Genomic DNA, 17,735 nt, shown 5'->3' with positions numbered 1-17,735 from the left:
CGTTCTAAATCAAATTGCCAATTTAATTGTTCCGTTTGACGAGGCCTTATCGTATTTTTTCGTTGTTTAATCATGGTTTAATCTGTATTTTTCAACTGACAATGTCAGTTCAAGAAATCATTTTTTTTATCTTGTTCAAATGATTGTATACCTACCGTTTATAAATTCATGAATCATTACACCAATCTGAGCGTGAAGCAGGAGCCAAAGGGCGTGTACGGGGCTTCTTGCGATGATGATGAGGCGACGGGGCAGTTCACGGATCAAGGTGAAAGTCGTACTGATTTCCTTTTTAACCCTTTACCAGGCCCCGAACAACCAGCGTGTCTTAATACGTACTTTATATGCTGTTGCAACCGTATTAAACGCCTTGTAAAAAAATGTATTTATGAAAGTCGGAGATCTTCCTTTAAACCAGAAATAAAAATGTGGGTTACGGTTATCCCATCGCCTGTCTAAGTAATGAACTGTCATACTAGATTTTGTCTTATTATATTCTTGATCAGGCCAAGGGATATATTCCACCCACATCTTATATCGGTTATAATAGTCAAGGTTTAACTCCAAATCTCCTACGAAACATTATATCAATCACTACTTACTTACGTGAGTTTTTATGACATGACAAGACAATTTACCAGGCCATGGGAAAAATAGCTCCCACACAGTTAAACTCTAATAAGGCCATGGGATAATGTCAACCCACATCCTAATTCTGGTCATACACAATAATGCATGAATATTTAGCAATGTTTACGATTACATTAGCTTTCAACACTCAAAATCTACAAAATATCAAAAAATTGTTCGACCTATGTACTTCTGTTTCATAGAAATTATGGAAAGTGTTCGAATTTCTCCGTAGTTTACTGAAATTAGCGTTCAAGTGAATTTAAACGGCTGCCGAAGATATATTACGCAATTTAGAAGCGTGTTCTGAATGAAGATCATAAAATAATATTTTCAGGGATTGACAAAATATTTTGTAGGTGGTTTGGAGTTAAAACCTGACTACGGTAACCGATATAAGATGTGGGTGGAATATATCACTTGGCCTGGTAAAGGGTTAACACTTGGCAATCAAATTATTCAATGGTACAGTATTAAAAAAAATATTTAATTTGTTCATTTAACTAATTTTCCCGTTTAACCCTTTATAGGGCATTGGTCTCTAAAAAGACCACATATAACATCAACATTTTGCATGTTTTTCTTGTACAGAATTTTTTGTACTATGGGGCTGTCCATTTATAATATAATATATCTATGTACTAGTTGTAAATCTAGGGAAGAGCGGTGCCTCCCAACACAAGCATTGTTTTGCTTACCGGGCGGCTCCATCCCCTGCATCACTAAAATGTATATTATTAAGAAATAAAGAATTTTGTATTTTTGTATTTGTATTTATCACGTCATACTCAGAAAGGTGGGGAAGGGGTCTGCAAAAAAATCACCAATGATCACCTTGTGGTCTAAGGAAATATCACGTGTATTTTATTCTTAAATTGGGCAAAGCCTAAAAGTTGTTAGTATGTCTCACAGTTTTAAATAAAATAAATAAATAAAAGAATTAGTCTTGCAATACAGCGAGGAAATGCTGCCAGTATCTACGGCACCATGCCGCAGGGGGATATTTTTTAGTATTTTATTTTAAGTTTAGTATTTATTTTTAGATTTAGGTTTTAAGTTTTATAGTGTATTCTACAAATTGTATAGTAATGTTAATCGAAATAAATATATATTAAACATTGTCCTTGAAAGATAAAAAAAAAAAAAAAAAAAAATACATACATACATACATACATATAATCACGCCTATTTCCCGAAGGGGTAGGCAGAGACCACGGATTTCCACTTGCTACGATCCTGACATACCTCTTTCGCTTCCTTCACTTTCATGACATTCCTCATACATGCTCGTCGGTTTAGGGTGCTCTTGACCTGGCCTTTTTTCAGGATTTCCCCGATTTGATCAGAGAAAGTCCGCCGAGGTCTACCCCTTCCAGCTCCCTCTTCTACTTCTCCCTTATACACTCTCTTTGTTAACCTTCTTTCACTCATTCTTTCCACGTGTCCAAACCATCTCAACATACCTTTCTCAATTTTTGTCACTACATCTTCGTTCAGTCCACACTTTTCCCTTATCACGCTGTTCCTAATTCTATCTTGTAATTTTACACCACACACACTTCTCAACGCTCTCATTTCCACTGCATTCACTTGATTCTGATGTTTCTTCTGCCATACCCAACTTTCGCTACCATATATAAGTGTAGGCACCAACACCCCTCTATGCACAGCCAACCGTGCTTTTTGCGACACCTTCTGGCTGCTCATAAAAGCGTTGAGTGCCCCATTCACACGATTTCCAGCATTCACTCTCCTTTCAATGTCTTCATCATGTTTACCGTCCCTAGTGACAAGGTTCCCAGATACACAAACTCTTTCACTTGTTCAACTCTTTCTGCACCAATCAAAACTTCACAGTTTGTCATACTTTCTCCCTTTTCAAATACCATTACTTTCGTCTTGCTCACATTTATTTTCATTCCTTTCCTTTCAAAAGATTATGCATTCTAGTTACCATCTCCTGCAATTCTTCACCCGATGACGCCAGCAATACCAGGTCATCAGCGTAAAGAAGACATTTGACGAGTAAACCTTTCATTCTCAGCCCACATTCATCATTCTCAAATCATGCATACTACTGTCCATGAATAGATTAAACAGCCACGGAGACGCTACACATCCTTGCCTAACACCATTTTCGATGCTAAACCACTCAGTGTACGATCCGTTTACTCTCACACAAGCACTGGAATCCTCATAGAGCGATTTCAGTGCCTGAATGAGACGACCGCTCAATCCATACACCGACAGTACCGACCAAAGTTCATTCCTCACCAAATATATATAAAATAAGTAAATAAATATTATAGGACATTATTACACAAATTGACTAAGTCCCACAGTAAGCTCAATAAGGCTTGTGTTGTAGGTACCTAGACAACGATATATATATATATATATTATATATATATATATATATATATATATATATATATATATACGCCTGTCATTTTGCTGTCGTCGAAGCCTAACAATCATGACTGATGGTTAGGCTTCGACGCGTCGAAGTAAAAAAAAAAAAAGCATTTTCTAAAAATGTATTTACATCACTTTAATAAGCACTGAAAAAATCCCTCACAATAGTATAAATAAAATTTTAATCGCATGAGTAGAGCCGGAGCACCTAACAACTTTTGGATACACCCATGACTCAGAAACAAATATCCGTGTTCATCACACGAATATATGCTCTTACCAGGATTAAGCCTATCTGGACATATGGGATCCAGCTATGGGGAACTGCTAGTGATAGTAACATAATGTGTCTTCAAAGAGCACAGAACGCCATCCTTCGAGTGATTGCCAGCGCACCGTGGTTCACCCGAAACGATGAAATACACGATTATCTCAATATGACCACCATAAAGGAAGATATCAAAAAATTCACAAACAATTATATTGAGCGCCTAGCAAGCCACCCTAACCCACTGGCTTCAAAAATTACTGGATAAGACTAAAACTGTACATAGACTTAAAAGGAAGCACAATGTGCAAAATTAATGTTTGGTTAAATGAGACGATGGTCTCCAAAACCCCAATGTCAATTCCTACATACATCAAAACTGATTATAGTCGTTACCGACTGATGGCAGTTCCAAACAGAAAAAAAAAAAAAAAAAAACCAGGATTAGAACCCGGGACCATCAGCTTCATAGGCAGGGTCACTACCTAGGCCAGACCGGTCGTCAAATTCAAACATAACAAAAGCGACTCCGTCCATTTAATAATGATTCAAATTTCATTGCAAGTAATTTGTACTAGTATTACAACAGTGGGATGTATAGATATTGTGTGTGAGAAAATGTGTGGGTAATCTATATAGAATACTAGCTAGCAAGATGTAGATGTGTGTGTGTTTTAAGTTATGGTTTTTGTAAATATTAAATGATTCAATTGATTAATTGCTTGAGATCTGGTTAGTTGTTTCTGCATAACTGTAAAGGATGCACCAATACAATACAAATATTCTTTATTGCTCACCAATATGAAAAAGCACATAACTTAAACTTTGGTAGACAACAGCCACCAATGCACCAACATAGATTAAAAGAAGAAACTACAATATATATATTAACCACATATTTATTTAAACTTTGCAAACACATAATTATTAAAATAAGACTGCACTTAAAATTAAATTACATCTAGAATATGTTATAGTATGACAGTCTACTTACTTGGGGTCTAAATAAGGGTTGGTTTGTTATATAAGATGTTTGTGATTTGTTGTTGTTTGATTTTAAAACGAAACAAATTGAAGTCCATTTATTAATACCAGTAGCTAGCTAGAGGTTAAAAACAGAATTAATTTCAGTATTGTAATACTCTTGCTTTTAAATATATAAAATACTAACAAATATGTGGATGTCTTTGAGAAGTCATACTATACATAGTTAATAGAAAAGTTAGAAAAACGGTAGCATTAGTTTATGCATCGACCTGGAAGGAGACTACGTCGAAAAATAAATACTTAAAATTGTATATACAGCTGTCACTGTCAATCACAAGAAAAAATCAACAATGATCACCGCTGACTTTTGACAGAAGCGCCGTGTGAGTCTGTTCACTTTTAGGTTATATTCCTTTATAAATAACAAATTCATCCTTTTTTTTATTAACTTGGTTGTGGTTTATTTATATAAATTAGGTTAAATATACATTTGCTCTGATATAAAGCTAGGGTAAGGCCTTTTTGGCCCTTAGGCCAATGGACGGGAATGAGAAGGAAAAGCCCCCTGACGAAGCCGATGGTAACTCTAATGTTGGCATGGACATTGACAATAATACTAGAAAAAAGAAACCTGCAAACATTAGGCTTATCACCGGTAGGTAGCCCACAAGAACCAGCTCCTAAAAAAATTACAATCCACGTTCACAGAGAGATCTCGGACCAGGTAGCGACAGTATGTGAGAATGTCGTCATCCCCCCACGTAGATAAACAACCCGATGAGAATGCTGCGAACCCACTTTTGTATAAACACCCTGATCTTAGCACAGAAGCCCGCGGATACAATGCTGACGACGATGGCCCATTTGTGGTTCACATCTCAAAGGAATCCTCTGCTGACTCCAAGTAATCACTAAGGCTACGTACGCACTAAGCGGCTAGCCGCGTGCGGACAGCCGCATGACGGTTAAGAATGTATGAAACCGCAACCATAAATACTGAACGCACTAAGCGGTCCGCCGCAACCGCACGCGGCTGGCCGCATAGTGCGTATGGGGCCTAAAAGCTATCTATGTAGGTATGCTCTTAACACAGGCAAATGTCACAAATATTAAGAAGGACGGGATAAAATCTGTAGGTCGTAATAGAGTTTCAGTAACTTGATAAAGCTGCTGATGCCAACTCCATTCTAAAAAACCCTATGCTAGACAAATACAAACTATCGGCAAACATACCAACATACAACATATCTCGTATGGGGCTTCAACAGATTGGTCCATGACAGATTTTGTAAAAGGTACGAATTTAGAAGAAGGTAAAGGTAGGATTCTGAAAGCGCACCGTCTACAGAGAAAGGTGACCAAAGAAGATGGCTCCCCATCCTGGGTACCAACCCAGACAGTGGTAGTCACTTTTGAAGGCCAATCTTTGCCATCTAGAATATTTGCTTATTATACCTCTCTAGTGGTGGAGGTATACCAACTGCCAACAATTCAATGCCGGAAATGCCTCAGATTTGGACACATTCAGACCCAATGTCGCTCAGATGCCCGCTGCTACAAGTGTGCCCAGAAGCATCCGGGTGATGGTTGTAATGTAGCTCCCGAACACATCTCTTGTATTTTCTGCACTGCCCCACACTATGCACTGATAGAAACTGCCCAGAACATCACCGCCAAAAGTCCATAAAATTGATAATGTCTGAAAGAAATATTTCATATGCTGAAGCAGCCGCGCAAGTGCCAGTTGTAAATCGTAGGCCCTATGCAGATGTTGCAAATATAATGTTCGGCCCCACAAGGGAATCATCCCCCCCATCACAATCTCCCTTTGACCCAACAGATTTACCTTCTACCCTCCTAGAACCTCTCACCGCAAGAACAGTCTTTTTGTCACCTAGGCCAAGGCCTTCCCTGTCCCCAGGTTACGACAGACAGGCCCATAATAATATTGTCCGACCCCCTCCATCTGAAATTCCCAACGGACAGGCCCTTAATAACCCTTACAATAGAGTAACTCCGAATGAGGACCTCATGGAGCTCCTCCTTAAACTCTTAACTAATATCATCGCCAAATGGAGTGATTTCTTACCGAACGACGTTGCACCTTTAATGTTGACCCTTGTCGAGATATTGTCTTTCCCTAACGGCCCCCCAGGTCACCTTTTTACAATGGAATAGCCGCAGTCTAATCCCAAAAAAAAACAGAACTCACCCAGCTGATCAATGACCATGCTGTGTCTGTCGCGGCCATCTCGGAGACGTGGCTGAGACCCGGATCTCGGTTTCGGCTCCCGGGCTTCTCATGCCTCCGGGAGGACTGCGTTGACGGACGTGCAGGATGTGCTTTATTGATTAAGCAATCTTACCCCTTTTCCCAAATTCCTCTCCGTCCTCATGGAGATGAAATTAATGTCATAGCCGCTAAGGTTATGGGCATTAATTTCATTTCAATATATATTCCTCATCCTGACCTTGACCTTATTCCTGAAATATCTTCTATCCTAACCTCTGTCCCACCTCCCCTTATAGTTTTAGGTGATTTTAATTCACATAACATTTCTTGGGATCATAATAGCCATTCGGACAGGTTTTCATCACTCTTGTTGGAAATCTTCGATGAGATTAAACGTTTGCGTTATAAACGATGGAACGCCCACACATCGAGTCTACCCAGGACAAAACCCACAATCCGTTCCTGACTTATCAGCTTGCTCCCCCAATTTGGCCTCATTATCTTGGACCGTACTTCGTCAGTACTTTGGCAGCGATCACTTCCCCATTATTATTTCAAGCCCTCCTCCGTTTCTTCCATCTCCGGCTCCTGAACCGCTTCTGAAATTACAGATTGCAATCAGCTGACTGGTCGAAATTTTCTCTTTATGTCGAAACAAAAATTAAAGAATGGGAGACGAACTTAAATGACCATAGGGAAAACTACTCAAAAATTCAAAAATTTACTTTTAGAAGCAGCTGATAAGTATTTCCCCCCGGAAAAAAACACAAAAAGGATAAAATCTCTTCGCCACCATGGTGGAACGCCCACTGCACAGCTTCCGTGAAAGAAAGAGATGAAGCAGAACAAAGATTTTATGAATCAGGGTGCCATGGAGGATTATCAAATTTTAGGAAAACCTCGACCCGCACCAAACGCCTATTGTCCAAAAACCAAGAAAAAGGGATGGAAGGGATTCTGTGAGAGCCTGTCCCCTAGAACACCTCCATCAGTTATTTGGAAAAACATAAAGCGGTTTAGAGGCTCCTTTAATCCAGATATCTTGTGTTCTGTTGACAAATTCGGCTTGGCTCTTGGACTTTGCTGACAGACTGGCACCCCCAACTGCCCCAGAATTATCCTGTGTAGTATTACCGCCACTCCCTCGTCCGTCAACCACCCTTGACGAACCATTCTCGTTTGCGGAGCTCAAAATAGCTTTGGATGGACTACGCAACACTTCACCGGGGGAAGATGGTATTCCTTATTGTTTTATAGCAAACCTTAGCTCCTTCTCACAAGAATACTTCCTTGGCATTTTGAATCGCGTGTTTGACACAGGAGAGGTCCCAGAAGATTGGAAAACCCAAATTATCATCCCAATCTTGAAACCGGCTAAAAATCCAGAAGAGGCCAGCTCGTACCGACCAATTGCGCTCTCCGCTACAATGGGCAAGATTCTTGAGCATTTAATAAAGGAATAGGCTGGAATGGTACGTTGAGAGCAGGGGACTGTTAGCAAACACTCAATTCGGATTCCGTAAAGGTAGGAGCACAATGGACAGCTTAAACATACTAACCACGGATATCAGACTATCACTCTCTAAAAATGAGGAGCTACTAGGATGTTTTCTTGATATTTCGGCAGCCTATGACAATGTCCTTCGTCCGGTGCTTAGAGCAAAAATGCTACATCTGAGCATTGCCGTGAAGATTGTACAAATTGTCTCCAAACTATTCATAGGAAGATCCATCAAAATCCGTGATGGTAACTCGTATCTTCCTCCTCGTACATTGTGGCAGGGCCTCCCCTCAAGGATCCGTTTTGAGTCCAATACTTTACAGCATTTATACATATGACCTAGAGCAGTCCGTGTTACCCTTTTGTAATATTCTACAGTATGCAGACGATCTAGTCCTGTATGCTTCTGCAAAATCCATTGAGACAGCGTCTACCAGGTTGAACATGGGCCTTAGTTACCTCAAGGATTGGCTTGAAGAGCATGGTTTGTCTTTGTCACCTTCCAAGAGCTGTGCCGTGGCTTTCAGTCGCAGAAGGAACATGCCCAATCGCAGATGTTCATTTTGGTGAGGAAAACATTCCCAATGAAGAATCAACCAAATTCCTGGGTGTTGTCTTGGACTGGAAAATGTGTGGAAAACAGCATCTGAAATACATACAAGACAAGTGTGAAAAAGGAATCAACATTTTGCGAGCACTATCAGGAGTTTGGTGGGGATCTCATCCATATTGTCAAAAGCTACTTTATAATGCTATTATTCGCAGCCACATGGACTATGGATCCTTCATATTAGAACCATGTAATAAGGAAGCCTTAGAAAGGTTGGATTTAATACAGGGTAAATGCTTAAGAATCGTACTTGGTGCCATGAGGTCTTCTCCAAAAAACGCAATGCAAGTAGATTGTGTGGAGCCTCCACTGGCACTGCGCAGACAATATCTTGCCAACAGGTTCCTCATAAGAGCTATCTCCAATTCCAATCACTTGCTGATTCCACGCTTGCAGGCTCTCGCTTCACTGGTCACTGAAAACCCATATTGGATGCATAAGGAGTTTCCAAAAAATATTATTACTTATTCTAAATTAAATCGTATAAACCCTATATTATATAAATCAGGAACAAACCCCATATTTGAAACAAAATTTGAAACTTTAATTTACTCTCCTAGGATTATTCTAGACCTAGGAATATTTAAAAATGATCCGGGAGCTAATAGCAAATTTAAAAAACTTTTAGAAAAGTGGGCAGGCTACTTACCAGTGTTACTGACGCATCAAAAAGTGATCCCACAAAGTGTGTTGGAGCCGCAGTGGTGATTCCAAAATATAACATTGTCTTGATGTTTAAGTGCCCTCCAGAATCATCAATTTTTACAGGCGAGGCTGTTGCCATCTTAGAAGCTGTAACGTATGCTGACTCTCACAATATAACAAAAATGATAATATTTACAGATAGCAGGAGTTGTCTGCAAGCTATTATGGGCAATCAGTTTAAAAATGAAGACAAAATTTCCCTTAATACTTCAGATCAAAACCTTATTAAGAAAATGTGACTTAAAGGGGTTAAAAATAGTACTCGGGTGGATCCCAGGCCATTGTGGTATTGCTGGAAATGAGTCTGCAGACTTATGGGCAAGGCAAGCTATTGAGATGGGATCACCAGGTCACGACAAGATATACAGCTCTGACCTTCTGAGCCATGCACAGACTGATCTGTTTAACACGTGGCAAAATCTCTGGGATTCTTCCAGATTGGAGGTAGGAAAGCATTATGGCCACATTCAACCCAACATCCCCCGTAAACCATGTTTTTTTAAATTCCGAGCTTATCCTAAATGGGCCACGTCTACAATCTGTCGTTTACGCTTAGGGCCAGTTTGTACGCCAGTATTTCTTGCTAAGATACGGGTCCGGGATACCTCACTGTGCGAATGCGGGTTCGATGAAGGCACCGTAGATCACATTTTCTTTTCTTGTCCGAGATTCAATTACTCTTTGTATGATGTGCTACCTGAAAATATTCCACGACCTATAAATTTCTACTCACTTCTCACTCTAATGGACCCGCCTCTAACTTCTATTCTTATTAAGTATATACAGGAGCATGATATAAAACTTTAATTTTTACTCTTACTATATTTCTATCTATCTATATATTTTAATTTCTATGTTTTTTCCTCCATTTCATCCGCTATGTTGCTTGCCTTAACAATCTGTCATCCGCTTTCCGCTCTTTTTACTAATGTTGGTATTATGTCAAATGTGTCATGTCATGTGTTTGTCTGTGTTGTCCATAATATTTGTTTGTTTTAGGTTCCCAGTCTATCCTTCCACAAAAATCAAGATTAAACCGAACATTCTCTGCTCACATAAGTCAAAAGTCCACATCTCGACATTGGCAGAATCCAATCCTTGCTAAATTAGCGAGGAGTAAAAGCCATTTATCAGATTTATCACTCCGCTCTCGTATCTGGTCATGTCCCTTCGTGGATCGTTTGCGAATTGGGTATTTTAAGATTAAGACATCTTCACACAAAAGACAATTTACATAATTGGACAAACATACTTTTAGACCATCTGTCGTGGTGATTTTGATTCATAGATTATTCGGTACCAACTGTACCGAATGTGTACCAAGTGTACCGAATGAACCGTGTTCGGTACCATTCGGTACTTGGCTAATCCCCTTTTGCTAGAGATAATTTGAGTCAAAACTGTTTTAGAATAATGCTTTGACCTAAAACTTGCCTTAACTCAAGTTTTACTCGTCACATCTTATAAGTATTGAACCACTAATTGGCAATCATTTTATGATCTTACATCCGGCAGTGTGTGTAAAGGAGGAGTCGGAGGATGACGAGTTGTGTGTGAAGGCTGAGCACTTGAGAGAGTTGTACGCCGACCACGTAGTCAAGGACGAGCTCGTGCTAGGGCCGGAGCGCCCGCACCGCCCCAACGACGGCCTCGTGGTGTGTTGGTTAGTAGCTTTTCTTTTATGTATAAAGTATTTCTGTACTGTGTTTCAATATGTGTAATATAGAATTAAATCTCTTCAGAATGGGCGCTCGGTGACGCCGATGGCTGCCCACTGGCTTGGCGAGGCCGTGGCGGAGCACAGCTCGGGCTCCGGGACTGCTCTGTCCGGCTTCACCGCCTCCCACCCACGAGTCCCTGACACCACACACACGCCACACAGGGACTGCAACCCGGGGGGATACAACACCTACTAGTACTGACACTCAGTCTCATATTAAAGAGAAAATAAAAGTAGATGGTGAGAAAGGAGACTGTGACATTTGTGGCAAGAAGTTTGCATTAAAATCTGATTTAATGAAACATGTCATGAATCATATCTACCTGCCTCCAGAGCTCGAGTCTGATACGGAAAACGAAACGTACTATAATACCATATTTCGTTGCGACCAAAAACAAGTGTGTGACATGTGTGGCGAGACATTCGCTCTGAAGTCGGAGTTGGTGACACATGTCGTTATTCACATCCACACGCCTGGAGAGCCGCAGGAGGCCACACACGGCGCCGTGGACAGCGGTAAGTTATTTTTATTATTTTCAATGTATTTAAAAATCAAATTTATGGAGACTACGAGTATAATTATTACTTAAACTGCTCTAACGATTGCGATAAAATTTGCTATATGGGGGTTTTCGGGAGGAAAAATCGATCTAGCCAGGTCTTATCTCTGGGAAACTGTGCATTTTGAGTTTTATGTTTTTCGAGCAAAGCTCGGGTCTCCTTGTCGGGAATTATAAAATAATACGCACACAAAATTAGCTAAAGTAAAATGCCAAGAATGCAGAATTCAAATTTGAACATTTAATCTAAAGTCACTCAAACCATACTTTAAAATAGCTAAAAGTAACAATGAATATGGGAAAAGGCTCTGGCCAACATACCTGACTAATATCCTGAACAGCTTACCCAAACAAGTAGTAGAAACTCTTGAAGAACATCCTGATAAAATAAAGAGTACACTTAAGAAAGCACTAATTAAAATTAATTAATTTTGTTACAAATAGTATTATAATAACATGTAAGCACTAACTGCCAACAGGACTAATTATATACTTAGTTAAGGCTAAGGGTCTCTATTCTTTCCCATAAACTTTTAAGTCATAATGTATTGTTTGTCCGCATTTTCGTTAGCCATAATTTGGTTTTACTCAGAAACGCGTAACTTTTCAGGATTGCCATAAACCTAACCTATCTATAGGATAACCTAAGGAAATTCCTGAAAAGTTAACGGTTTCAGAGTTATGACTAATGATAATATGACTATCATTACATTATGACTTTCGATAATTATGCGAAACAAGGGGATCCGTAAGGCGGCTAAACTTAGTTAAGATAATCTCCAAATATAGAGATTGTAAGTGAGTTCAGACTGTACCTCAACAAAAAAACACTGAAATAAACAGCTTTTTTTTTACTTGTTTATCTATATCTAATTTACACTTACTCCGTTTAGTGTTTCAACACCCGATGCTACTTAAATGTGTCTACACCTCAAGGCAAAAGTATAGAAACAACCTTATCTTCTTCGTCGTCCTCGCGTTTGTCCCGGCATTTTTGCCACGGCTCATTGGAGCCTCGGTTCCGCTTGACAACTAATCCCTAGAATTGGCGTAGGCACTAGTTTTTACGAAACTGCCATGTGACCTTTCAACCCAGAGGTTAAACTAGGCCTTATTGGGATTAGTCCGGTTTCCTCACGATGTTTTCCTTCACCGAAAAGCGACTGGTGAATATCAAATGATATTTCGTACATAAGTCCCGAAGTCATTGGTACGAGCCGGGGTTTGAACCCGCGACCTCCGGATTGCAAGTCGCACGCTCTTACCGCTAGGCCACCAGCGCTTCTATAGAAACAACTTTGTATGACAATAAAAAACTGTGATATTCATGTGCTAGATTTTTTTGTACTTATTGAAAACAAATTATTTAGAATTATATTGCAACATTTTAAAAGTAAATAACTCAAATTCTGATTGCGATAGTTAGTTACCATGTAACATGTTGCAATAAAAAGGGGAAATATGTTTTATTTTTTTCTACAAGTAGGATAGGAAGTGTTTTAGTTGTTAGGGTGTATTTTTATTCTTTTAGGTTTTGCCTAATGTAAGCTTTTGGTTACTAATACAATAGTAATAATACAAACATTGTTTCCTTAATTTTGGTCTGGGATGTAGATTCTAGACATAGGACATAATTTATAACTAATGGAATATTACTTAATTATACACCGTGGGCTGATAAAACCCGACAGATTTTAAAGGTGTATTCTTGACCGCATTTAGAGACTAAAATGTAATACAAAGTTTCCTGAAATCGGTCTTGTTTTAGAGATAATGACAATTCTCGTAAAAAATTGTTTCTGTAATAACTTAGTGAAAAACGCATTTTTGGCTGCGACGCTGCCACTATGTGAATTGGTTTAGATATACCTGGTGGCAGAGACAAAAAGTTTTATAAGAAACTCGCAATGTTTAGTGTAAATTAAAAAAAAAACTTTTTTTTTCGCCAAGATGTAAGAAAAAATTTTTTTGCCTGATAAAAATTTTTTTTTGCCGAATTTTCCCAAAATTTATATAAAGTTTTTTGCTCCTCATGACCTCAGGAATGCGTGGTTAAAATCTGTCGGGTTTTACCAGCCCACGGTGTATATTATTGTAAATTATTCTATTCCGTGCGTATTGCCAGTATAAAAATTCTAGTGGCCTGTACGAGATCCTGAAAATGATAGCCGAGCGGTTTGATTCTGTTATTTTGGGACGATTTATCGAATTGCATGTTCACAAACATGCAGTTTGGTAGATCGGCCACAATAATCAATTAATCGGCAATCTTAAGTGTGTTAGTTACCTAATTTCATTTATGTAATTTAATGTACTGTAACGTAACATCGACTGTAAGTGGTTACTAACAAAATATGTATATGGACTGTACAAATTACCTGAGAATAAATAATTTTAATTTTAATTTTATTTTTTAATATTACAGGTCACAATAATTTACAAAAAGCTTGAAACTAGGCATGCCTGTAGCTTATCTAAGGAAAAATATAGAATACAAGGGGAAGCAACTTGTCATGTGGATTCCCCCCTCTTTCTCCCATTTAGCAGTTGTTGCATGTCTCATTTTGCGGGTTTTCATTGTTTTTAGAAAATGGCTACAACAAAACAATAGTAGCGCTGGTGGCCTAGCGGTAAGAGCGTGCGACTTGCAATCCGGAGGTCGCGGGTTCAAAACCCGGCTCGTACCAATGAGTTTTTCGGAACTTAAGTACGAAATATCATTTGATATTTACCAGTCGCTTTTCGGTGAAGGAAAACATCGTGAGGAAACCGGACTAAACCTAACAAGGCCTAGTTTACCCTCTGGGTTGGAAGGTCAGATGGCGGTCGCTTTCGTAAAAATTAGTGCCTACGCCAAATCTTGGGATTAGTTGTCAAGCGGACCCCAGGCTCCCATGAGCCGTGGCAAAATGCCGGGACAACGCGAGGAAGAAGAAGAGGCTACAACAAAACAATCAATGGGCAAAATATTCTCGCTTAAATTGTCCACAAGCCAAACATCGACTTGACAATAAGTTTTGAATGATTCACGGTTAGTTTCACTAGACTTAAATCGACCGGGATATGGACCGTGATTACCTTTTATAGTGTTGTTGTTTTCGACGCAGTTACATGCATCTTGCACGGTTACCCGTGAACAAGGTGAATGTAACGACAAGCAGCAAGTAAATTCGTATTGTACGAAGGGTCGGCCTGAAAACCAGCGTTGTAGTAGGTAAGCCTGCTGCAACACATGCTGAGGTTCGCTCCTTTTTAGCATCATAATTTTAAAAGTTTTTTATATCTACATGTACCTAAACATAAATTTGTGCCTAATTAAGTTTCATTTTAAGGCTTGTAATGTTTTGTAGTATTGCCTGTAAACATGTTTCAATGTGGTGTTAAATAAAAAAATTCTATGTCTATGTAACTGCGTCGAAATATCGGGAGCTCAGAAACAATGCAAAAGGTAATCATGGTTCATATCGCGGTCGATTAAAGTCTAGATACACTTGTCAAGTTGTTTCCTCCACTTTTTCTTACCTAAATAAGCTACATGCATGCCAAGTTTCATGCCAGCTTCTGGTTGGTCTTGCACTTTGACCTTACGAGTCAGCTATTTTTGTTTAATAATCAAATTTTGTTCTAGAACAATCAAATAGCGTGGTACACGAAAACAGAGTCGTGGCCGCAACTCACCTCAAGCCCACCCACGTCCCATCGAGTACCGAACGTAAAACGGCACCACAGATGACAAACATAAATACTTACATCTGTGACACGTGTGGCTATCTATTTAAACGGAAACATCATCTCATTCGCCATTTTGAAGTGCACCAAAGAACATATTCTTGTAACACATGTGAACGGAAATTTTCGCAATTCAGCGATTTGAAGATACACAGGCGTGTTCACATTGACGAGAGACTGTTTGCTTGCGAAATGTGTAAAAAGACGTATAAGCAGTTAGCTGGTTTAAAGGTACATCATCTATCACACACTGGCGAAAAGCCTTATTCTTGCGAAATATGTAAAAAAAGATTTACGCAATCAGGTGGGTTACGTAGACACATTCAAATCCACATTGGTGAAAAACTTTTTGTCTGCGATATATGTGAAAAGAAATATGTGACTATAGAGCATTTAAAAATACACAAACGGCTTCATACTGGTGAAAAACCTTATTCCTGCGAAATATGTAAAAAAAAGTTTAAGTGTTTGTCTTATGTAAATAGGCACAAACGAACTCACACTGGCGAGAAACCATATTTTTGCGATATATGTGAGAAGAAGTTTATGTGGGCAGGCACTTTAAAGGTACACAAACGAACCCACACTGGAGAAAAACCTTTCCAGTGTGAAATTTGTGAGAATAATTTTGCGGTATTAAGCACTTTGATATTACACAAACGAACCCACACCGGTGAGAAGCCTTATTCCTGCGAAGTATGCAAAAAGGGATTTACGCAATCCAGTAATTTATATAAACATAAGATACTCCACACTGGTGAAAAGTATTTGAGTGAATCAGGGTTGTCAAATAAGCGGATGTGAATTTAAGTATTTGAGCATCAAAAATTATCGTACCCAAGAAAGCGTACGCCTATTTAAACTTATAACTTACTTACATAAGTTCTGTGAGATTTAAGGTGGATTGCACCAAACCGTCTGTCACCGTAAAAGCGTTAGCCACATTTTATGGGAAGTTTCATAGAACTCTACTGCGTGACGTTGATCAATCTGTTAACTGTGGTTGTTGGAACTGGCCCTTACTTACGTAAATTATAACAACTATAACAAGCCAATTTACACGATACTTACCGAAATCAGAATCCAATGTGACTACATTTCTGAATAGCCATAATATCCTTAAAATGCAACACCGTCGTAAACTTCACTTGGCTTGTCTGCTCTTTGGTGTAATGAAGTATAACCCCCCCCCCCCCCCCCATATCTCTAAACTTCACTTGGCTTGTCTGCTCTTTGGTGTAATGAAGTATAACCCCCCCCCCCCCCCCCATATCTCTTCAATAAGCTATGTTGTATTAAGCTTCGCGAACGCCGTAACTGTGGGATTCAACTGTTAATCCGCGCCATGCCTCAGCTGCTTTTCGGGGAAGTTTTCGCTACGCCGCGTCGAAGGTCTGGAATAACATCCCTCCCCCCTTGAGAAACCTGCAAAGTATTCATAGTTTTAAGTCAAAGTTGAAACACACTTAACCAGGAAGCCTACGGACTTGATACTAGCTGCCTGTAGTTTGTACGCTTTTACTTACGCTTACCACAAGTTTTTGTTCCTTCTGCATAGCAATAGTTCACCACTCCTGTTATGCCATACTTGTTTGAATATTATTATGTTAGTATTCGTCTTCCTCTGATGCTGTTTTCATAATATAAAAATCTTGTCAATTGATAAAATGGACGCTCGATATTGGTCTGGTCTGTCATTGCCTTTTAGTTCGTGTAGCTACCGTTGGCGCTTGTTGCGTATGCAGCTGTAATGTTCAGCCAAGGTATGGTTGGACCGGACCGATACAGTGTTATGTTTACGATGCTTGATATAAAAATAATCTTTACTTAATTTAGTCGTTATCTTTTATCTATTTTTCAATTTGTTCACTCCATATTATTTTATGTCTTTTTCCTTCTTGTCTGTTACCTTTCGTGATTTTTCTCACTTGATGGTCTCATCGGAAGATCAGCGCTGGAAGCCACCAGCAACATGCTGAGATGAGGCCATTTCGTGGCACTTTATACTTCCTTTGTTTTTGTTATATCATGTAATTTAATGTGTCTTGTTTGTGTCTACGAATAAAAATTATTCTATTCTATTCTATTCTAATGTTCTGAAATAGCTATTACTAAAAAAAATTAGTATTTGGGTATTATAATTCGACGAAAGTATCCTTTCAAGGATCTCGTCGAAACAACAGTTGTGCAGCAGAATCCAGAAGTTGATATTTGTTTTCAAAAAACTACGAGCGATCGCGTCACCTCACTTAATCAAACAAGTTTATTTTACAATACGTCAGTCGGTGATTTTACAAGCCTTCTTTACAAGCCCTCCGGGGTACTCACTGTTTATAATAATAATAATTTTATTTCATTCAAGTAAGTAAGTAAGTAA

General features: G+C 39.0%; 2 protein-coding genes across 5 annotated transcripts in view; one reads left to right on the top strand and one right to left on the bottom strand.

Moving 5' to 3' along the window:
• Positions 1 to 17,735, bottom strand: part of LOC133531521 (ommochrome-binding protein-like) — a 302,438-nt gene that overhangs the window by 112,552 nt on the left and 172,151 nt on the right. The gene's annotated exons all lie outside the window — the stretch shown is intronic.
• On the top strand, positions 105 to 16,552 carry LOC133531751 (zinc finger protein 239-like). 4 transcript variants are annotated; one of them, XM_061870136.1, is made up of 4 exons: positions 105 to 268; positions 10,349 to 10,541; positions 10,865 to 11,585; positions 15,258 to 16,552. In XM_061870136.1, the coding sequence occupies exons 3-4, from the start codon at positions 11,366 to 11,368 to the stop codon at positions 16,160 to 16,162; spliced, it is 1,125 nt and encodes a 374-aa protein (XP_061726120.1). In that variant the 5' UTR covers positions 105 to 268; positions 10,349 to 10,541; positions 10,865 to 11,365; the 3' UTR covers positions 16,163 to 16,552. The 4 variants fall into 4 exon arrangements, with proteins under 4 accessions (XP_061726120.1, XP_061726122.1, XP_061726121.1 ...); XM_061870138.1 differs by having other exon boundaries at positions 10,349 to 11,309; positions 11,403 to 11,585; XM_061870137.1 differs by lacking the exon at positions 105 to 268 and adding an exon at positions 307 to 1,095 and having other exon boundaries at positions 10,349 to 11,585.

The sequence above is a fragment of the Cydia pomonella genome, chromosome 25 (genome assembly GCF_033807575.1).
Source record: "Cydia pomonella isolate Wapato2018A chromosome 25, ilCydPomo1, whole genome shotgun sequence".
Taxonomy (NCBI): domain Eukaryota; kingdom Metazoa; phylum Arthropoda; class Insecta; order Lepidoptera; family Tortricidae; genus Cydia; species Cydia pomonella.
The sequence above is the reverse complement of the archived record's forward strand: the minus strand, read 5'-3'. Positions and strand labels throughout refer to the sequence as shown.

Bases quoted from the DNA above. Each gene is read 5' to 3' on its own strand.
- LOC133531751 (XM_061870136.1), top strand. From the start codon at position 11,366: ATGAAACATGTCATGAATCATATCTACCTGCCTCCAGAGCTCGAGTCT. The intron at 11,586-15,257 runs GTAAGTTATTTT...ATTTTGTTCTAG, and splicing joins ACACGGCGCCGTGGACAGCG to AACAATCAAATAGCGTGGTA.